The 23880-nt window shown below is 26.7% G+C and overlaps 1 protein-coding gene across 5 annotated transcripts in view; it reads left to right on the plus strand.

The window, feature by feature from the left end:
- The window catches only part of Pax (paxillin), a 114342-nt gene that overhangs the window by 82571 nt on the left and 7891 nt on the right, over window positions 1-23880 (plus strand). For all 5 annotated transcript variants that reach the window (XM_071182385.2, XM_071182386.2, XM_071182384.2 and 2 more), the window contains exons 2-8: window positions 4044-4234; window positions 6920-7067; window positions 11217-11358; window positions 13298-13454; window positions 16217-16414; window positions 20338-20511; window positions 22574-22804. In XM_071182385.2, the coding sequence (XP_071038486.1) occupies window positions 4044-4234; window positions 6920-7067; window positions 11217-11358; window positions 13298-13454; window positions 16217-16414; window positions 20338-20511; window positions 22574-22804 (1241 nt within the window). The remainder of the gene's footprint in view (window positions 1-4043; window positions 4235-6919; window positions 7068-11216; window positions 11359-13297; window positions 13455-16216; window positions 16415-20337; window positions 20512-22573; window positions 22805-23880) is intronic.

The following is a 23880-nucleotide window of genomic DNA, read 5'->3' on the forward strand; positions in this document are numbered from 1 at the left end:
CGTCCTGACATTCTATTTAGCGGTTCCCTCATTCATCCATCTTCTCAAAAGCAACTTCCGCCGCTATATAAACACTGGATAAATTTTGCAATCAAGTCTGGAAGCCAATTTTAGATGTAATCATCTTAATTCTTGGCGCTGTCTTCATAATCGTCGGTTATAAGTGTTAATTTTAACGTTCTATTTTTGGGATTAATTGCAACAAGGGAAAAAAGAATGGATAAACATCTTATAAATAATTATGTATTATATAATTACATATTTTAATTCGTAATAATTATATATTTTAATTTGTGAACTTTTTTCTAATTGTATTTATACTTTTATTAATTTTTGTAGCAAATTAATTTAGTATATCAATTAAACTAACACAAAAATCTTTTTAAGCTTTATTTAGTAATATTATTATTATTATTTTTAGTTAATGCAATCATGAATCAGGATATAATTTTATTCGTTGAAAGGGTGTGGAGTTTAGTTTGTGTTCAACATTTTACATATTGAAGTTTTGAAAATTAATAAATATATAAAATAATACAAATAATTTTCATTTAACACATTTTTTTCTTCTTTGTATTTAACTTCTCTATTTTACATTATTTAAATAGTTTTGCTTTTAAAATTAAATCTTGATGATGAATTTTATTTTTAAGCTTTTTCTGAAACAAGTTCGTGTAATACGCAATATAATTTTTGTTTGAATTTTTTCCATTATTATTTGTTTTTATCCACAAAAAAAATTTATAATAATTTCTAAAGTATGCTTCTTTTCTTTTTTTTTATTTTAATTAGAATTCATTGTTTTAGTTAGAATTATAATTTTATTTGATTGGAGTTATATTATTAGAATTTTATTAATTAAATTTTTTTTTGCCATTATTTCTAAAATATGCTTTTTCTCTTTTAAATTTTAATTATAATTCATTGTTTTCGTTAGAATTATAATTTTATTTTATTGTATTATTATTTTATTAGAATTTTATTCATTAGAATTTTTTTCGCGATTATTTTAGTCAAGAAAAAATTGTCGAGGGAAAAAAACAAAAAACCGATGAATGCTTCTTTCTGTTTTAGAAAGTGTTTAAAACTTTGTTTCCCATTTCAAAAAGTGAATATAAAATTCTAAATATTATAGTTAGTTGTTTTTCAGATCATTTATTATATTATGTAGCTGTACACAGTTTAAAAACGGAATTTTAGAAAATGCTTTTTCAACAACGAATGTAAATAGTATATGCTGTTATTTAGGGATGAAATCACTTGTCTAACTAAACCAAAGCGTCCTCTGATGTTTATAGAAGGGGATGAATTTTAATAAAATTTGACCTGTTTTAATTTTACATGCACAAAAATTCGTAGTTAAGTTTAATCAAAAATAAATCTTATAAAAAATGTAGGGAAAAAACCAAAAACTATTATTTTCTTGCTATTTGGGTAAATTTTGAAATTTATATTTTGTTCTAATCATTGCCATTATTTTCTTCGGAAATAATTTAAAAAATGAATTAATAATGATGGGTTGAAATTATACTTTGTCATAGTTAGTCTAAGCTGGGCTTGACATTAACGGTGGTCCGTTGGTCTGGGACCATTAAAATTTGTTCGAGCCAGCATGAAATAGTTATTAGTGGTCCCGTGGATCAGTTAACGATATATTGGAATGGTATTGCTGTTTTAATTTTCTTAATTTTTCGTTTCGTATTTTGGTCTTCGTTTTGTTTAAAATAGCATATTCCATCAGAATTGTGAACACTATAAATTCTCCGCATTCCATGAAATAGAGACACGTAAACGGACCAATGAGAATATATATATATATATATATATATATATATATATATATATATATATATATATATATATATATATATATATATATATATATATATATATATATATATATATATATATATATATATATACACTGGTTATCATAAATTAAGGAAAATTCACAAAAATCGCGATAACTCAAGAAATTACACATGGAATTTTATGAAACTTACCCACAATATACAACACATAGTAAGGTATTAAACAACATAAAAAGAAATTATCAGACATTAATAGTAGTATAGAAATTAGCACATGTATAAAATAAACAAATTGGAAGTATCGGTTTGCAATAGAAAAAGTACCTTTAATATGGAATATGATTGCCTCTAGAAGCAATACAGCACAAACAGCGATGTGTGATGCTTTCAATTATGCGGTCTATCAGTTCAATAGGAAGTGAGAGCCATTGCTCTTGTAAAGCAGTTGCAAGCGTGGCAAGGGTCTGAGGGGGCGGATTGATGGCAGATACACGCCTCCCTAGAGCATCCCAAACGTGCTCGATAGGATTCAAGTCCGGGGATCGAGCTGGCCACTCCATGCGAGTAATTGTTTCCTGTTGAAGATAATCATCAACAATGCGAGCTCTGTGTGGTCTTGCATTATCGTCCTGTAACAGGAAGCAATCACCAATTGCCCCGGCATATGGGCGCACATAAGCATCAAGGATGTTGTCTCGATAAACCTGAGCATTCACGGTTCCCCTTGGAAAGACATGGAGGTATGTGCGCCCTCCTAAGGATATGCCTCCCCAAACACAGACACTGCCTCTTCCGTATGCATCTCTTTCACGGATGTTTGATGGATGATAACGGGTCCCAGGTTCTCTCCATATCAAATAACGTCTACTGTCACTTTCTAGACTAAACCTGGACTCATCCGTAAAGAGAACAGGCCTCCATTGATCTGACGTCCAGTGGACATGTTGTCGGGCCCACTGCAAACGGTCTCTCCTATGGCGTGATGTGAGCGGCACGCAAATGGCTAGTCGTCTCGCATACAGACCACCTTCGTGGAGCCTTCTGCGCACAGTTGACGTTGACACCAACCTTCCGGTGGCTGCAGCAAGAGAGGATCTAAGATGTGTCGGAGTAGCGGTTCTATTCCTGCGTGCACTTAATGTCAAATATCGGTCATCGGCACTGGTCGTAACAGTTGGCCGTCCTTGACTGAACCTCCTAGATGCCGAATCTGTGGTTTGAAATTGCCTCCAAAGTCTATGAACCACAGATGGACTCACATTTAGCCATCTGGCCACTTCTGATTGACTCTGCCCTGCCTCTAGTCTCCCGATGGCTCTCCATCGTAGTTCTTCAGGCAAATGATGCCTAGAGGTCATTATTACGAATTGGCTATCTCAGATTTTCAATGTCGCAATCACAGTAAAATTTGTGTGCTTTCTCTCAAACTTGGACTTTTATGCTCCAGGCAGATGACGTAAGCCGAGTGCAGCGCCACTAATTTGCATATTGCAATTTTACTCAGCTACTCTTAGTGGACAACATATGCAAATTTTGCACGGTTTGGCTTACTTTTGAAAGAGTTATCGCTATTTTTGTGATTTTTCCTTAATTTATGATAACCAGTGTATATATAAAACCGTATATACCTAGTTAATAATGGTTTTCTTATAGCTTATTTTTAAAGCAAATTGGGGGTCTATGCTTTCACCATACCATGTTTTTGCTTTATAAAAGTCTAAAAATAAATATTACCAAAAAAATATTGAAATTTTATAGTTTACGAGAAGGAGTTCTGTAGTGTTTCGCCCAAGGTTTTAGAAATTATAAAAATCTTTTCGTTTTTTTTTTTTTTTTTTTTTTTAATTACTTCACTTTACTCAAATTTATAGCTAGTGAATAAATTTGAAAAACATTTATTGTAAGTAAATTTATAAATAATTCATTTAAAGTTTAATAAACGGAAAACAAGCAATTGTGGATCGTACTGTAATGCATAGTTTTTTTCCCTTAGTATTTGAACTTGGAAAAAATAAATTTTAAAGATAAATTAAATCATTCTATTGAGTCCTGAAAATAGAAGAAGAAAATTTTTTTTTGTTTTGTTTTGAGGACGATTATACCTTTGAATGCTATTTCAATGTTGATGCTATTATGTTTAAATTGTTCTGGTTAATAAAGAGTATCGAATTGTTTTTTTTTCTTCTCTTTTTAAAAGTAGTATAATATTTTGAATCCATCCTTTTTTTCTAGATGCATTGTTAGCTGATTTACAGAATCAGACTCAGTTGAACTTATCGTCGGCTGTCTGTCCAACATCTCCTACTGGTGGTAATAGCTATGCAGCAGTGATGTCACATGCTCCGCGGCCTTCTACAGCGACTGTTACTACAACAGTTACTACTGAAAGATATGAATATCGAAACGGAGAACCTGATAATCAGGTAATGTGATATTTTTTATAGGACATGTTACTTTTTTCACTTTTTTGTTGTTGGTTGTTTCGAAGAATATGTAGTTATTATTTTTTGTTGCTGATCTTTTGTTCTATCAGCCTTTTTTGTTTCTTAAAAAAAAGATTTATATTTTGCAAAGGCATCCTAAAGCAAAAAATGCTCGAAACTGCGTCATACGTCGCTGAACAGTTATTTTCAGAACTGTTAACGTTTTCCCTTTAGAACAATTATTTGGAGAACTATTAACGTCTTCTTCACTGCAAAACAGTTGATGTTCAAGTTGCGAGCAATACTTTATAATTCCTGTTTCATTATATAAGCATTCGCAACTAATGGCTAATGTAATATTTATCTAATTAAGGTTCCTTTTTTTCATATTTTTGCAAATTTAGTTTGCAATATAAAATAATTTGCTATTTATTAATATTAAATTACTATTTTTGACCCTTTGACGCAGAATTTTCTTTAAATATATATATTTTTTTTACTGTTTTCATTATTTTGTATTAATTTAGGTCAAAATAAGATAAAAATATTATATTTAGCATTTTAATAATTTTGGTTTATTGTTATGAAATACAGCATCGGACACCGGTGTCCCTTTTTGCGTTAAAGTTCCAAACATGACTCACTTCCAAACAAAAAAATATTTTTAAAAATTTGCAGTTATTTAGATCTAAGAGAAACAGTAATTCATCATTGAAATTTCTTTAATTTACAAAAATCGAATCTTGATAAACTTTTGAAGATGAAAAAAAATTAAGACTTCCTTTTTCGGATTTCATACTTTAGAACAAATATACAAATTTAATTCAATGAATTTAATAGATTTTTTAGTAACTATTAGATTTTTTTTATAATTAAGAAGTACCAAATTATAATTTCCCTTGTAATTAGAGCGTTAGAAAAATATATATAAAAATGACACAGGTGTCCCATTTGCGCCAAAGGGTTAAGGGCTTCATTTTTTACTCAGTTTTTTCAAAATTTAATTTCCGAAATCAAATTATTTGTTATTTAAGAAATAGTAATATTTAACTAGTTAAAGTTACATTTTAATATTTTTCTTTTCGCGATTAAGAAATAAATTTACCTAAAAAAAATTCGACGATATACTTCTAGCAATATTTCACTATACTTTCATACTGCATACTTTTTAATATTTTTCTTCTGGCAATTAAGAAACAAATTTGCCTAAAAAAAAAAATTCCAACTTCGAGCAGTTTTAAATTCTTAAACGTTTTGAAACATACATTTTTATAGGTGTAAAAACGGTAATTTTTGACTTATAAAGGGGACTGATTATGTTCTATCGCTTAGACACATTAAACCATTATATAAATGAAAATATATTTATTTAATCAAAATTTAAAAGTCTTATAGTGTTTTGATTTCCAATGGTGGTAATATTAATTTATTTAGCAATTGAAAAGTGTCGCTCGCCGGGAATAGTTTTATTATTCTAGTGCTAAGAGCTTTTTAAAATTACAGTATATTCTTGAAGATATTTCTAAAAATGTTTACTTTTTATGAAAACAATTCAATGAGTTTAAAATTAATTAATGCAATGAAAAATTCCTGTGAGCAAGAAAAGTTTTCAAAATTATTTAAATCATCGTACAAGGAAAATTGAAATCGCTGTCCTTGTTGAACTGGTATGTATCTTTGATGCGACTTAGATTCAAAATATTAGAATAATTCACTTTTCTTCAAAAAAAATTTCTCAAAAATAAAATATTATTTTTAACTAGTAAGGCAGTTTCCTGATTTAGAGTTTTTGAAGATCGCTTTAAGATCTTTAGACGATATTGTTCGTAAAAGTTTAATCGATTTCGATCTTAAAAGATCAGGGGAGATTTTCCACCCTTCTCTTCTTGTTATAAACAAACGATTTTGTATTGTATTAAAAATTTGTGAAAACAAGCATTTCTTTTTAATAAAAAATCATTTCTAAGACTGCACCAACAGTATTATTTATTGTAATTTTTTTATGCTTTTTCATCAAAATAAAAATTTATAATGAAATATAGATTTAGAAATTGAGAATTTGATTGAAAAAGAAAGGAAGAAGATTTTTAAAATGTTATTTCAAAAGTGCTGTAATTTGTTACATACCAAGTTTTAATGTAAATTTACGAATTGAAACTTATTATCGCAGCACAATATATTCATATGAAACAGCAAGCACTTAAAAATTCAAAGCCAAATTCAATTGCATAATCGCTTTTTTGCAATAATTGTTTTTTACTTCCTCTTCGTAATTCCTAATTAAAAATTGAAATACGTTATCTGTATTTAAATAAACAAGCTAAATGTTTCCACTTATTTTCAATAGGTTTATTTTAACTTTGTCTGCTTCATTCTTTTTCATCTAATTTTGAATGCTTTTGCAAATTTACTCAACAATTACAACACAAAAACACACAAAGTAAGTTGCATCACTTCTTTGAGGACTTCATTTATATTTTTGCTGGAACTGGTTTTTGAAAAGTAATAATTAAATTAGGCATGTGTTGCTGTGAACTTTAATCTCTTTAATGGGTTGACTATTCTAAATGCAGTGATGATAAATGGAATTCAGTTGAAGAAGATGAAGTCATTCATATATTTGATACTCACTTTATCATGTACACAATCTTTGATTACATTTCACAATATTTGTTTTCTTTTCAGCCCATATATCAAAATCAACATGCAGTCCACAGTGCTTTAAATGAAAAACCAACAGGCAAGCCAGACTTTGCTAGCAACTTGTCTGAATTAGACAGTCTTTTAGAAGATCTGAATTCTGCCCGTTACGCAAATTATCCTGGAAAAAAAGGTAATTTTTGCAAAAAATTTAAACTTTAAAATTGCGTAAAATAATTAAACGTTGTTTTAAAAACTTTTACTTTTCTGATGAATTTCTTTTACTTTTTGCTGTAGATTTTTTAAAAAAATTTCTGGTTTAGAATTTTTTTTTTTTTTTTCTGTAGAATTTATTTTACTTTTTTTCTGCTGAAATTCTTTTAACTTTTTTCTATAGATTTTACTTTTTTCTGCTGAAATTCTTTTTGTTTTTTATTGTAGAATTTCTTTTCCGTTTTGGGTATATTTCCGTATCGTGATCTGCAGCGCCAACAACAATCGCCAAGGTGCCAAATAGATTTGAAAATTGCAAATTTAAAAACAAAAAGAAACATGTAGATGCTTGCCCGGGGGTCGACATGCCCCTTTCTGTGATGTTTTTTCTAGTTTCTCACGGGCCACTGCCCGGAAGTTTCCAAGACTTGGGAATTATTCTGCCACAGATCACGATACGGAAATCTCCCCTCAGTTTTTTCTGCAGCATTTCTTTTACTTTTTTCTATAGAAGTTCTTTTTACTTTTATTAGGGGAATTTCTTTTCTTTTTTTATAGAGTTTATTTTTACTTTTTTTCTGAAAAAATTCTTTTAACTTTTTTTCTGTAGAATTACTTTTACTTTTTTTCTGCAAAAATTTCCTTTTTTTTTCTTCGATTTCCTGAGGAATTTCTTTTATTTTTTTCTTTGCAATTTCTTTTCAAATAGAGCTGTTCAGATTTTTGGCGCGTTTTTCTATTAACTAATGATTTAAACAAAATTCTTCAATAAGAATGTGAATGCCTTTGGAAAATTTCATTACTTGATACAATTGACAATTATAAAAAAATTTTTAAAAAATCTTAAAGCATCCCGAATTCCTCAAAACTACCTGAAAACATTTTATTACTTTCCTAAGGTGCTATTAATTAAGTTATTTTTAAGCAAAAAACGCTTACATTCGTTTTTATCTGAAACGGAGAGTCACATGATTATTTACGAATTGACGTCACACGTGTCCATCCGCCGTTCATTTACAATCGCTGTGCTGTGAAAGCCAATACGTTCTTGCTTTCGTTTAAATTTTCATAATAAAATCCAACTATTTCAGATGTTAAATTACTATAAGTGAGAGGCAAGATTTATATAATAAATTGTGCCCTTATGTAGTTTAATGAAAATGTGGGTTTAATATAACGCATTTTTTTATAACATTGTTAAATTTCAATCGTACCCACTGAAACATAGTTAAAAGTTGGCGAAATTTTCTAGTTCTGAATATTCATGATTTTTTAGTTTAGTAAAAGATGCGTTAGAATGAGTTATATAAGCCTGATATTACTTATGCGTTATAAATACAAAGTAATTTTGTTGTTTCATTTTTTAACCATATTAATCTTAATTTTAGTGTATATTTCAAGTTTCTTTCTAAGATTTATTTTCATGTCAAGGGAAAGAAATCTTGTATCAATTTTTTTATCGAATACTAACTTTATTTTAATTGCGTTAATCAATATAATCTATAAGAGTATTGAAATCAAGCTTGTGCATTTATTTAGCTCTACATTATTGAAACAGGAATTAAATTTTATAAATGCATATAAAAATAATTTTTCGCAATAGCAAAGGTGCTATTTACTCGAATAAAAATATTGAGTTGAGTAAAGTTATCAACATTACTGTCTATTTTCTAATTATTGAATAAATAATAAGGATTTCTTTTCATTTTGCGTAAGTTTTTTTTATATTTTATTATTCTTAAGATTAAGTGAAACAAAAACGTCTAGCTTAATGATAACCGCTGAAATTTTGTGGATGAATTAAATAACATCAAGTGAAATTTTAAGTACAAGTACATAGATTATGAGGATGGGCAGATATACTTCAATGAACTTGATGCTTGTAAGTGTTGATTCGTTTTCGGTGATACCAAATATTTAAGCTGAGATTTTTTCAACTACTTTAATTAAAAATGTATAATGTATTAATTTTACTATTTACTCAAAGATTAATAGATAAAAGCGTTAATGTGTGTTAAAATATTTAATACATAATAAAAAAAGGAAAACATAAACTGTTTTAGTAAATATTTACTTGAAATGAAAATCCTTCAACTCTATTAAAAAATAAAAAACAAAATAAGAGCTAAATTAAATTACATTACTTGAATTTTTGAACTTTAGCCGAAAGATTATAACAATAATAGATTTATATTTTTCAGTGGACTAGATTTATGAAAATACTAATTTGTTTTAATGCAATACCATAAAATCTTCTACTCCATATCTAACTGTAAACTATTTCTATTGAATCTGTGACTGATTTTAATTAAGTAATTAGGCTGTAATGAAGCATTATTTTAATTTAAAAATAAGTGGAATAAAATAATATTTTCTGTGAATTTTAACACCATTGATTTCGGCCGAAAGGAAATGTTAATTCGTGGTGAAGAGCTGCATAATCATTTCTTCAGATATTTTAATGATAAATAAACAGTTTGAAGTTTTAAAAATCTTTCATTTTGCACACACTCTCAAAATCCTAAATTTAATTCACAAAATATTTAATAATAATTTACAAAGGATGTTCATACGATATAAGTGATATCAAAACTAAAAAGCATTGAAATAGCCTTAACGGATCAAGGTGGCACGTTTCATTCAGCACATGTGACGTCATAACCAATCAGGGATCGTTTTTGGTTGCTTCTATTACGGAGGCTTTTTTGGGCAATTTAAATGTTTAATAATTAAATAAATAAACATTTGGCGGGGGGGGGGGGGCCAGATTTTCGGTTTCAGGAGAGAATTTCCAATATGTTACCAGGGGTCTGTTTAGAAGAAATTTGGTTCCGTTAACGGACCCTTCACAAAATATCTTTTCATAAAAACGGACCCTTCACAAAATATTTTAACTTAATAACGGACCCTTCACAAAATGATTTTTCTTTTAATTGGACCCTTCACAAATTTGTTTATCTTCATCATTATTTTGTTAATCGAATAAACCCTTTCCAGGGCAGAAAACAAGAAAGATGGATGTAATCGAATTAAGTTTTGTCTTCGGCAGACGATTCTTCCATTATTCGTCCGAAATTAATATTCTGCGTTCAGCAGTATAGGCTTAATACCAAATATTTGTATGTTGCATATCTAATTTAGAAGCATCAATTGTTGTTTATTTTTTAAAATTAAATTTTTTTAATCATAATTTTACAATGTTGAACATAATCTTGTATGTCTTTTCAATTTAAAAACTCCTTGAAAAAGTTTTTTTTTGCAATAACGGACCCAATTTGCACAAATTCATAAAAGCGGACCCTGGTTGAAAGAATGTGAGTAATTTTTTCACAATTTCACGAAAAACGGACCTTTCACAAAATGTCTGGACAGACCCCTGGTTACGATTGGAAATGAAAAAATTAAAACATGCTGTAATTGTCCAACTTTGCTAAAAAATTTTAGTTTTATAAGTTTGCTGCAAATTATTAAGAATTATTTGCTTTATAAAATCTTATATAAGCTTCGACTATATAGAAATATAATGCCTTGAACAATAATTTATTTTAAATTTTACCTATACATTTAAAAAATATATAAAGTGGCTTAGTTTGTTTTATATGATAAAATTCCATATATTTATTTCGATGAATAATAGCTTCAAATACAATTTAAAAGCAACCAAACTTTGATAAAAATATAATGAATTCATTTTATTATTGTTAAGGAATTTCGATATTTTTAAAAACATTTTGTCTAAGTGTTTTTTTCTTTCTTGACTAATAACTTTCCTATCATTGCTTTATAAAATTGAAACGAGACAAAGAATGACTTATAAAAATTTTTAAAAAAAATACTCAAATCTTTATTAGGTTTTAAATACAGATTTAGATTTTTTAACATAAAATGGTCATTAAATAATATTTTTTTATATTGATAATTATATTTTTACATGTATTTATATATATATATATTTTTATATTGATATAAAAAAATTATATTTTTTTATATTGATAATTTTTTAACAATTTAATAAATCATTGATTTCTAGTTTTTTCTAGTTTTTTTAAGTGTAACAAAAAATAAATATATATATTTAATTTGTGTCAACACTATTTTACATTTGTTATTCTGTATCATTTCTTTATAGGTTATCAATCACCAGGATATAACATTTATAGTAATGAAGTTACTACTACGACATCAACTAATGGTTTTTCTGAGCCTGCTCGCCCAACTGTTGATAGTCTTTTAGATGAATTGCAAAGCTCATTGCCTGATGCCCCAAAACTGTAAGATTTATATTTTTACTCTAATTTAGCTTTCAGAAGTAAATAAAAATGCATGTATGTAACATCGATAATAAAATTACGTAAATCTGTATTACATCAAAAATGTATGTATATAACACCAATAATGAAATTATATCAATCAGTATTACATCAAAAATGCATGTATATAACTCTTGTAAAATTACATCAATCAGTATTATGTCAAAAATGCATGTATATAACACCAATAATAAAATTATATCAATCAGTATTACATCAAAAATACATGTATGTAACACTAATAAAATTACATCAATCAGTAAGTATTACATCAAAAATGCATGTATATAGGACAAATAATAAAATTACATCAATTAGTATCTGGCTAAAAAGTTTTAACTTTTCATTATACTCTTTATCATTCCTTTTTCCTTAATTAATAAGTGTAGACATAAAATAGGACATTAATAAAAAAATTTCAAAATTTCTAGAAATTTTTAGAGTGATCTTTTACATATTTACATAGGATGACAAAATATTTAACTTATAAGTTCTTTGCAACACAACTCTGGCAAAAACTGGCCTCCTCCAAAGTAGGAAACTTGAAATAAAAAGTCAACTTCTGAGCTAATTAGTTTTTCAGTTAGTTATTTTTTATATATAATTATTTTATGTATCATTATTTTATATAAATTTTTTTTATATATTTTTTTAATATTTGTTTTCATTTTGATTTTTTTTTAAAAATTTAATATGTTTTGCTTATATGTTTTATGTTTCCATTTTGCTTAAAGTTTTAAACATTTTTTCCCTTTAAATTTTCCTTTTGAAATATTGTACTATACTGATTCCCATAAGTTAAAAAGCATCCTCAGAATTAAACCCCATCAAAACAGCATTTTCTTTTCTGCTGAAAATCTGGGATTGTTATGAATATCAAAATGAATGATTAAAACATGTTGCAAGATTGTTTAGAACAGTGACAATTTTTATCTTTGCTAAGTTTTTTATCTTTGCTAAGTTTGTGTCAATTATAATTAGTAGAGTGAGTTGACAGCCTAATTATTTTCTAAACAACAAGGTTTAAGATATAGTAAAAATATGAGTAATGACGAAAGGAAAAATGCTTATTAGGTTAAAAATAAAATTAATAACCTTAGAATATCATTTCACATTTAAGCGCTCATTCAAATTTCAAATTTTCAACAGACTTAAATAAAATGTAAATCTTTCCGAAAACAAAAAAAAATCTCAATTAAAAAACTTTCTGCAAGCAATTATAACTAAATATTAAATATCCCAATATTAATTCTTGACATATTTTGGCGAAATTTATTTGAAAATCACCAAGTTGTTTCAAACTTATTCTAATTTTTAAAAATTCTATATTGATTCATATGCATACCAGTATGTTTGAAATCAACAGAACTGTGGGAAAATGTGGCTATTTGAAGCAGAGGAAGAAATTCTGATATCAGTTCATTTCTGCAAGGATGTCCTGTGGGTTAAGATTGGGAAATTTTTCCCCTTTTTTCCCCTTCCCTTTTAATTATTTTTCTTTTATTAATATTTTTTTGTTAAATGAGTAATATAAAAAAATTTGACTATTTTTTTGTTCATAAGGAGTGATACTAAAAAAATTTCTGGAATGGTAACAAATATTCCACGCTAAATATTTGGGAATTCTTATATATTATTCATATCTTCTTTTCAGTCACTTGCATTATGCATCTAACTTTGCAAATATTCATATAAATTTGCTTTCTTACATATCACAAAATATTCAGCTACAACTAATGATTTATTTCAAATTGTTTAATTACTATTTGCTTCTTATTCCTTTTTAACAATATTTGCTTTTCAAATTCTTCAATCATTAAGTTTATTTTGCATCATGTATTGAATAGACTTCATTTTGTTGGGGTTTTAATTAATGAAAAATAATTAAATTTATTTGCAGTTCTAATGTGAAATACAAGGAAACAGTTCAGGCTCCTGTCATCAATTCAGTCAGCTCTTTTCCTCCAAATCCACAGACAATAGAGTCTGCTGCTCCTGCTGCATCATCTGCCACTAAAGAACTAGATGATTTAATGGCATCTCTTTCAGATTTTAAAGTAAGACCAAGTTAAATAAAGATGATATTTTTAGAAAGGTATTTAAAACAAACTAAACAATTGACAAGTGCAATTGCTTTTAACTATAGGTTCCCAGATCAGCCATTGCATCTATCCTGTAATTCTTTCCTATTTTTATCGAAAAAAACTTGGGAAAAAAAACATATGTCTCTTTGTTCAAAACAGATTAGTTTGCCTTATATTTTTTCATCTGTTATTCAATCATTATTTTTAATTCAATAAAATAATTAAATAAATTTTTTTAAAAACAAAATTAGGTTTCTGCCAAACGGTGGAAACCATTTTCCTATTTTAAATATCAGGTTTAGTATATTTTAAGATAATGGTTAATATCAGATTTAATATAATGTTTGTTTTCCAAATGAAGATTATATTTTTAATGCTAAAGCGTCCCTTTATGCTAGCTGATTTTACAGAAAAATAAATATTATTAATTTTTACTGGAATCTTCTATTGAATTTATTGAAATCGATTGCAAAAAGAAAAGCATGAGGTTTATAATAAAGCATCTAATGATTCAGAATCAATTTTTCCTCCTTCTAAGTCTTAAGATAGCTGAAAAATATATCTTCACAGATTTTGTATTAATGAGTATTCTGACTATAATTTTTTATTTGAATTAACTTTAAATAAAATATCTTTTATTTCAATACATTTAAATTTAATTAAGCAGCCACATATTTTTGCAATTTCATGTGGTACTTTATTATATTGACTGAACTTGTCTCTGAAAACTTAAACTGCTTTATAGTGTTCATTACAAGGTGCTCTAAGCGACTAAAGATATTTAAGTTTAATTGAAATTTAATGCTGAAAACTTGAAATTCATGACAATAATATACAAATGTCTTCTTTGAATGTTCATACTTTATTTACTGTTAAATACTGATCTAATACATTAAGTCTATTTATTTTTTAAGTATTTTAAATGTTATTATTCTCTTATATTAATCATAACATTATTAAATGCTTATATTAAGTTATGAAGGTACCAGCAGTGTTTTGCATCCAGTTTATAAATTAATTTTTTAAAACAAATTTTTAAAAAATTTTATGTTCTGATTTTTTTAAGGTTCATTTTTGTTTGTATAACAGAAATAGGGTCTTAAATTTTGTTCACATGTTTCTGAAAAACTTGGAAAAGTTAGGGAATTTTATTTTTCGAATTGAGTGAAAGTCTTATTTTAAAACTTTCATATTTTTGCATAATTTAAAATAAATTGACAAGTTATTTACAATAAAGATATTAGACTATCTTGTTCCTTGAAAAAAAATTAAAGAAATTAGCTTAAAATATACTTTACAATAATACTAATTAAAATTTTAATGTCAAAAACTGTCAAGAGCAAGGAGGTTAATGAAATGCTTCCAAACTTCTAAATATCCATTTTTCACAAAGTGCAAATATTTGTTAATTACCCTTTTTTTTTTAAAAAAATGATAATAATAGACTTAATTATTTAAACAACAATTCTAAATTTTTGTACTTTTTAGAAATATTAATTCTAATTTTGTTTAAATGCATTCATTCATTTGAAATATTGATTAAAGCTCCCTAAAAATTTCATAACATGTTTAATTACTTAATAAAGCTGTTTCTTAATTTTGCTCTATCCATTTGGACTTTGACTGTTTGCCAACAAATAATTTCCTTTATTTAACCATTGTATTCATAAAAAAGAAAAAAAATTTTGTTAGAAAAATTATTAATATCCTTGGGAATTTTAGAAACAACTCATATTATTTATAGTCTATTCTATTATTTATAGTCTATTATATTATTTATAATCTATTATTTATAATATTATGCTAAAAATAACATGGAAAAAATAAATCTATCAGTTTTAAATTAATATATTGTTTTTCAGGTCTAATTTTTATTATTTAAGTACATCCAAAAAAAATGGAAGCATGATTTTTTTTTATTATAATGCTTAAAGAAAAGGAAAACTATTAATAACCATGGGAATAAAAAATAAAAAAAAACTCATATTATTTATAGTCTGAAATTGTATTACTTTAAAAATAGTGCATGGTAAAAATACATCTATCAATTTAAAATTAATATATTATATTTCTTTTTTTATTTTCGTTATTTAAATATATATGGAAAAACTGTATGCATAAACAAATTTTAACATAACAAAAAATTCATTTTTATCCCTTTATCATTATTGGTAGGAAAAAGGTGTCATTGAATATTCTTCTCTCAGCTAAGTGGTTTACATATTTATGGAAACTGCAGTGAAGGTGTGTCCACACTAACACTGTGTAACATTTCTGTGCCAGGTCTTCAGTCTAAAAATAGCAACCACATGTGCCTTAGAAAACTCTCTGTCAAGCCACCCACTCTTTTCCCCAAAATAGTTCCCATCATACTTTTTCCAATGAGATGTAGGGCAGTTCCCTTAATTTGGGGCTCTTAGATCCCACCCCCTGATTCCAACTCCCTGCCAATCCTATCAGCTTGTGTCCTTTTCAGTCTACTTGTAACTCTGGATCAAACTCCCCCCCTCCTCCACCTTTCCCGGGGCCTGATGGGAAAGAAATGAGAAAGAGAAATTTAGGATTTTTCCACAATTGTGACTGAAAAAGCTTCCCTGGGGGTACCTATACGTTCTGCATCTTCCGGAGTGTTTTAATCTTGTTCTTCATCGTTTGAGGTGTGCATGCAGTAGATTTTAAGTGACATCTTAAGTTATTTGATTTTTTTCAATTTTCTGAGTGGTATTTCTTTATAGTGTTCACAACCTAGCAAACCGTCTGAAGCACAATACGCAAAGCCTAATAAGGTGTCCAGGTCACCAACTGGCCCAGGCAAAGGTGTTGATCAGTTGGATTCTATGCTTGGTACATTGCAATCAGACATGAGCAAACAAGGTGTCAACACAAGTCCTAAAGGTCATTGCACGGCTTGCAATAAGCCTATTGTAGGCCAGGTTAGTAATTTTTTCCTACTTAAAAAGTATATTTCTATAAGTAATATAATGCAATAAATAGCTTCTTGCAGATGGAAATACTTATATGTAAAATAATAAGGATATAATGAGCATTTAAGGATATAGCAGTGATTTTTGTGTATAAACACAATGAACTCCTTTAAAAAGTAGCTATGAACAATATTTTAATGCAAACTATCACATGTTAATTTCTCTGCATGTTGCTTTTCTCAGATAGTAGTGCTTGTATAAAAAAATAATGATAAAGATATAATGATAATATGTTTGTAACTTTTGTATATAAATTCCTCTATGAACCTTAAGTAACTATCTATGAACAATATTTTAATGCAATTTATTGTAAAGTTTATAACTATTTGAGTTGTTTTTTTCTGACAGTGGTGGCTCTCATAAATAAATTCTATAATCGAAGCATTAGCCTTGTTCTTTTTTTTTCTTCAAAAAACAAGCAGAAACTGGTTTTTCCAGTGTTATGCAAAGGAAAAGTTGCATGTTACCAGAAAATTCAGTGCAATATTGCTTCTATAACTTTATACTTGGAGGGTTAAAGTGTAATATCCCATTATCTCTTTTGTGTAGTTGATCTAGTTATAAAAAAATAAAATTAATGAAGCTTTGAGTAAAAGAGAAAAAAAACCTTAAATAAATTAATGTGTGCATTCTAAAAAGTTGTAAATATTGGCTGAATTTTATTTTTAATGCTTGAGTTACTACATTTCTTTCAAAATAAGAAAATGTTAAATTTCCTCTAAAAAGCAACTGTCATATTTTTTTATTTCTTCATGTTTATAATGTTAAATAATGTTTGCATTTAATTCTTTATTATCCCTTGTGCACGAGCATATGCTAATCATTGAATATATGTCTATTCTACTTTAAAAAATGAAATGACAAATCATTAGCATAATTTTTTGATTTCTATCTGCTATTCCTACTGCTGTGCAATTCCATTCGCTGTAATAGTTATTGAAATATTTTGTGTGTCAATACTTTGAAACAAACATAACATTTAAGAAATTATGCCATTTGCATAAGCGTGTGTATATACTAAGTATAACAGTGAGCATAAATATGTAACAGTTATTTCACAAATAATCATTTTAATAATAAACTAACAATTTAGTTATGATTTTGTAGGTGAGGAAAAAATTAAAACGTAGTTCACTCAATAACAAATCTGTGCTGAATAGCTTTAAAAAAATTATTTATTAACCTACGGAAACATTTGCTTTTTTATTGTTGATTAAAAATAAATCAAGCTTTTAACTTCCATAATATAATGTGATTTATAGAAATCTTACTTCAATAAGGATTGACAGCAATAACAATTTATCAAGCTTTTAACTTTTATTTTATTCTGCATTGTGATTTGTAAAAATTTTTCTTAATACAAATTCTCTGTGGAATAGCATAACTGGTGTTAAAAGTTTGGTTGTCTATGTCTAGTTGATAGTCCATGAGTGAAGGGAAAAGAATTTGGTGCTTAGTGGAGCATGAAGATTTAGCAAAAACTTTCGGTTTCTTTCTATGAGAAAAAATACCTTTATATACATGGCATTTGAAATCCTTATTCTGAGTTTTTTTTTGTTTTTATACCAATAAGTGATTGAATACCCTTAAAAATTTCTAACTAATGGAAAGAAAAAGATGGTGCTGACAAAATAATCTAAATTAGCTCATTAAGGAATCAAATTCTGACTAAATTAATAAAAGTGTGCATTTCAAAATATAAGTGCATGTGTCATAAAACAAAATTAATAAAATTAAATTGTTGCTAATGTTAAATTAAGAAAATAAGCATTGCAGTATTCACAATCAAACTCTTATTTGTGTCTCAGAATTTTTTTTGTTTTTTTTTTGTAGGAAAATAAAATTTTCAGTTGAAATTAATAAAAAATAAATTAGAAAATTACTTATTTACTCATTTTTATGTGGCACGAGATTATATCCTCTCAGCATATGCCACACCAAATTGTGTGAAATTAAAGTTATTGTTTAAAAATAGTAAAATTTTGTTAGTTGTTGTTATTAGAATTAAAAAGTTTCTTTAGAGAATTTTATTTAAAATTACTTGTAATATCTTGTTTAGTATCAAGGTTTTTCAAATTTGTAGTCATATTGTTATAAAAATTTGAGTTTGAGAAATAATTACTAACAATAATAATGAACAAAACAAAACAAAATTATTTTTTACTTAAACTGGTTTTTGATTCATTTCATTTTTAAATCTTTCATTATTTTCAGTGCATGTTTTTTGTTGTTGTCAATTTTAGTTGGGACTGTAAGTCCCATATTGATAGTTGCACTCAGTCCGAATTTCAGATCCCAATTATAAAATTATTCCTTTGAAACTTTTTGTTTTACTTCATTTTATTTTCATTTGATAAATGCGCAAATTGACTTAAAGTACATTTCCTTTAAAATGTAAAGCTTTGCTTATTCCCCCCTCTTTTTTTACTTTTTTTAACAAGAAATTTTTATTCGATTTTGCCAAGAACAAAATTTGCTTGAAAATAATTTGAAATATCTTATTTGTGCACTTAAGAAAGGAAATTTAGATATTAAAGTACCAGGTAAACCTGAGAATAAATGTATTTTTATGCTATTAAACTATGAATAAGCTGATTATTTTATGTATTTATTATGTTTAATATTATTTTTGTTCAATATTATTTTGTGCTATTAAACTATCAGGTAACTTAATTGTTTCGTAATTTAATGATACAACAATCAACTAAGTTAGCATGCCTCTACGTTCTGTTTTGTGGTATTGAAAAGATGCATTGAAAATTATTTTCTTCATTTTTAGAATAAATCTATGAGGGAAAAAATAGAAAAATCAATGACTTAGTCGTTTAAACTTCACACATTTTCAACTAAAATTAGCTTTCAAATTTTTATATATCTAAAAATATAAATATATATATCAAACTTAGGAAGTATTTCTCAAAATCTACCTTTAAAGCTATCTTTTTTATAAGGAAAAAGTTCTGCAACTTCTGAATATTTGATCAAGTAGTTCTAAATTTGTGTAACTATTGTGAGAATTTTATGGAGTGTTGAAAGCTGAAAGGAAGCAAGTAGAATCCGAAAAATATATATGTTGTGTATAATTGAAATTTTATACCTGTAGTTTTTATTACTTTTTTATTGGGAATAATTAAGATTGATTTGATTAATTTTTTGAAAACAATTACTTATTTTATGAAATATAATTATTGATAAAAAAGAAATCTTTCAATGCAGTTAGAATACTTGCCGTCAGTCTAATGATTATTATGTTATTGGAAAATTCAACTGCATACTGATGTTTATTTATGTTTGTTGTTTTGTTTAACCTTTTAAGATGTTTTTTTTTTTTCATTTATTCAGCTATTATCCTTATTCATTTATTTTTGAACCATTTACAAAATTATTTGCACATCATAATGTTAAAACTTAAAAATTGTCTTGTTTGATTTTCAATTTGTTTTTGTTTACTTCATTGATGGCAGTTTTTGTGTATACATTTAGACATTTTATGATTGATAATTTATTTTTTAGAAATCTTTGTTCTAATTATTACATTTATTTCTATGTTTTTATCTATATCATAGATTAAAATAATTTTCCTACAATTACCCCCAAAAGATGATTTAAAGGATTTAGGGATTTATTGTTATTTTTTTCTTCAAAATTTTAAGATCAGAATGAGCAACAGGATATATTTTTCATTTAATTAAATATTAATTTTAATTTAAATGCGTATTGAGTGCAGTTAAAGTTATCAGTTTAAATTTATTTTCTGTGTAACAATTTTAAATGCAGTGCTAGTTTTAGATTTAGATATATAGATTTTACCCAAATTTTACATAGTTGAATGTTGACTAGATTATGGTACTCATTTCTATTACTGTTATTAGGTTGTTACAGCACTTGGTAAAACATGGCATAAAGAGCACTTTGTATGTGGTCATTGTCAACAAGAATTAGGAACCAAGAACTTTTTTGAAAGAGATGGTGTTCCCTATTGTGAAACAGATTACCACAACATTTTTTCACCCAAATGTGCTTATTGTAATGCTGCTATATTAGGAGTAAGCATTTTTTCCATATTATGTCTACAAACTATTGTATTTGGAACCATAGTAATAATATTTTCCCCATTCTTTTATTATTATCTAATTGTTGCAGAAAATAAATGAGATAAAATATATAAAATAATCCTTTATTATTTTTGTTGAATATTAAACTATGGCTAAAATTTAGTTTTACTTATTGAACTTTTACTTGTAAAACTTGAACATATTAAACTTTTCCTTATGTTTAAATAAAGTAGAAAATTATAGAATTCAAAATGAAAATCAAAAGCATATAAAATGTAGCATATAAAATGCTTAATTGCTATGTGAAATGTGAGTAATATTAAAATTTTTTTATATTCTAATAATTTGTATTCTTAGTTACCTTAACTTTTTCTTTCTTTCTATTATATTGAAAAAATCATTTTTATTGTTGTATTACAAAAATATAATGAGTGTTTTTTATATTATTTTTATTGTTGTATTACAAAAATTAATTGAGTGTTTTTTTTTTGTTTTTTTTTTCGAAGTTTATTTTATTGCAATTGAAGCTATAAAAAATTTGAAGCCTGCTCTTACTTTTTTACAGTTAAGTCATACAGTTAAAAAAGGTGTTTAATTAAAGATGAAGCTTTTTTTATTGTTTGCATTGGGAAATTTAATTGCTAAGTACCTCACTGACCTAGCTCGAGAAACAGTGTTGCGAACTCATAACTAAATTTTAATTTAAATTGATCGAAAGAGCAAAGTTAAAAATTCCAAAAACAAATCAAATAAGAATTTAAAAATAGGTAGTGGCTTAGAGGGAAGTTTTAAAACAAAGAAAATAATTATATAGTGAGTTGGAAAATAAATCAACTTACATTATTGATGAATCCAAGTCCAATATCAAATTAAAATTAAGTTACTATTTCATCATCAGAAAACTCTATTGAGTCTGGTTGCAAAACCCAAGGCATTCTTTTGTTGCACTCTCTGGTTTATTTGAAGAATGAAGTTAAAAATTCCTTTTACAAGTTCGATCAATGGAGTCTTGATGTGGGGTCTATAGAAACAATCAAAAATGGCATGTTGATTGTAGTTCTTTAGAGAAGCCTTTCCCTGATATTTAAGTAAAATGAGCAGTTAAAAATAGTGTGATCTTGATCCTCTGAAACATCGCAAGTTATGTAGAATAACGATTTGCCGGAGCACTTCTGGTGAATGTTTAAAATACTATGCTGGGTAATGAATTGATTCAATTAAAAATCAGAAAAAAATTCTTTAAAGTAACCGTTTCAATGATCCTGGCAATAGGACGACTTCTGTAAGAGCTTTTCCTGCATTGAAATAAAAGCTATTTAATTTGATTTTTAACTTGAATCTTTATAGATTGATAGTAATTACAAACTGATTCTAGTTCAAAGGGTTCTTCAGCCAGTTGTTAAATTTTTTTAATGTTTTTATTAAAAATTTGAATCATATTACAATCTATAAGGAATTGTACTAAATACAATTTATAACCAATTGTTCAAAATTGGTTTTCAATTCGATTAGTCATTGTCCATAACATAAGTCTTCTCTAGTTCGGTTGTATATTGAAAAATAATCGGTAACAATTTTAATATGTTATGAAGTAAGAAGTTCAATATTTTAATATGATTATTAAATCAAGATAATTGAAAAATAATTATAAAAAAATTTATAAATTGAAATAATAAAAAAATAATTAATTAATTTAAAAATCCTTAGTAGGTACCTAAATTATACTATGAACTACTAGTTGTTAATATTTTAATTATAAAGTTAACTAAGTTAGCACAAAAACCCGTTGTGGGTCAGGGAGTCATGGAGATTAACGCTTGACAATTTATTTATACTGAATTGAACTATGATTATATTATATTGACTTGAATTATATCAGATGGAAATTAAAATTACGCCGTTAATTTAATTCAAGAGCATGAATTTGCTTAAAATGCATATAGAATTTTGAAGAAAATTATGATTAAATATTCGGTCTAACAGATAAAAATGTGAAAATGGATAAATTCCTCATTCTCATTAATGCTAATATTTATGAAAATGATATCATTAGAAATGCATCACTGCTCTGGAGAAGACTTGGCACCCGGAGCATTTCTTCTGCACCCAGTGTGGCAAACAATTTGGAGAAGAAGGTTTTCATGAAAAGGATGGTAAACCTTACTGCCGGGATGACTTCCTCGAGATGTTTGCATTGAAGTGTGCTGGTTGCAATCGTCCTATTACAGAAAATTACATCTCTGCTATGAATAGTCAATGGCATCCTAACTGTTTTGCTTGCCGGGTAAGTTCTACCTTAATTTTTTATGATGTTAGAATAATTCAATTTTGTTTATCTTTGTGCTCTTCTCATAATTTTTTTTATATAGTTTCATCAGCACTTATGTATACAAATTAATAAAAAATCTACATAAGGTGTTTGGTTTCAAAAATAAATACCTATTTGCAATCTATTCACGCTTTTTTTAATATTTTGACAAAACTATGCAAATTAAATTTACATTCTTTAAAAAAAATTTAAAAAATGTATACCTTAGAAATCAAATTTTTTTCCAACCATTAATTTAAAAATTGTTAAAGAATAATAAATAATTACTAAAAACTATTTTTTACATGGAATTATCTTTAAATAAATATATTTTATAATTGCAAGCAGAAATTTTTGGACTCTGAAAAAATTCTCGAGATATTGCAAAATATGCTAAAAGAAAAAATAACATTAAAGGGTCCAAACTTTTAGTCGCTTTGCTGAAAATATCAATATATAGCCTTTAATAAATTTGCATATTAAAGGTTAGGTATGGCTTCAAACCATTAAGATTGAATTCTGACATGTTAGAATCCAATTGTTAGCTCAAAAGTTATTCAGGGTGTTCTGTTTTTTATATTGCATACTGTATAAAGAATTCACATTTAAGGAGAGAATATTGAGGGAAACATGTAGAATTTCTAATTATTTAGGGAAGGAAATTTACTTACTTTTTTTACCATCAACAATGAGGAAAATGGATTGAACTGAATTTTGAACCAAACCCTTCATCCTCAATAATTTAAAAACTCTTTATGATTTCATGTAGCACATATTACTGACAGTGCATAAATGCTTGTTTGGTTTACAATTACTGCACTGAATTATGATTCCTACTAAAATTTTAATTCTTGATGGGTATTTTTTTCATTCAAAAAATATTCATTTATTTAACTGTTAAACTTTATTAAGTTTTTTTTTAAATCATATTTCATGCATACTTAAAATAATCTTATGTATACCTGAAACATTTATATTAGGATTTGAAATATTATAAGTTACTTGAAAATATCATCTTTTGTAACTGCTACACTGAAATATGCTATATAGAC

The sequence above is a fragment of the Parasteatoda tepidariorum genome, chromosome 4, assembly GCF_982258835.1.
Source record: "Parasteatoda tepidariorum strain Cologne lab strain chromosome 4, Ptep-v5.0, whole genome shotgun sequence".
Taxonomy (NCBI): Eukaryota; Metazoa; Arthropoda; class Arachnida; order Araneae; family Theridiidae; genus Parasteatoda; species Parasteatoda tepidariorum.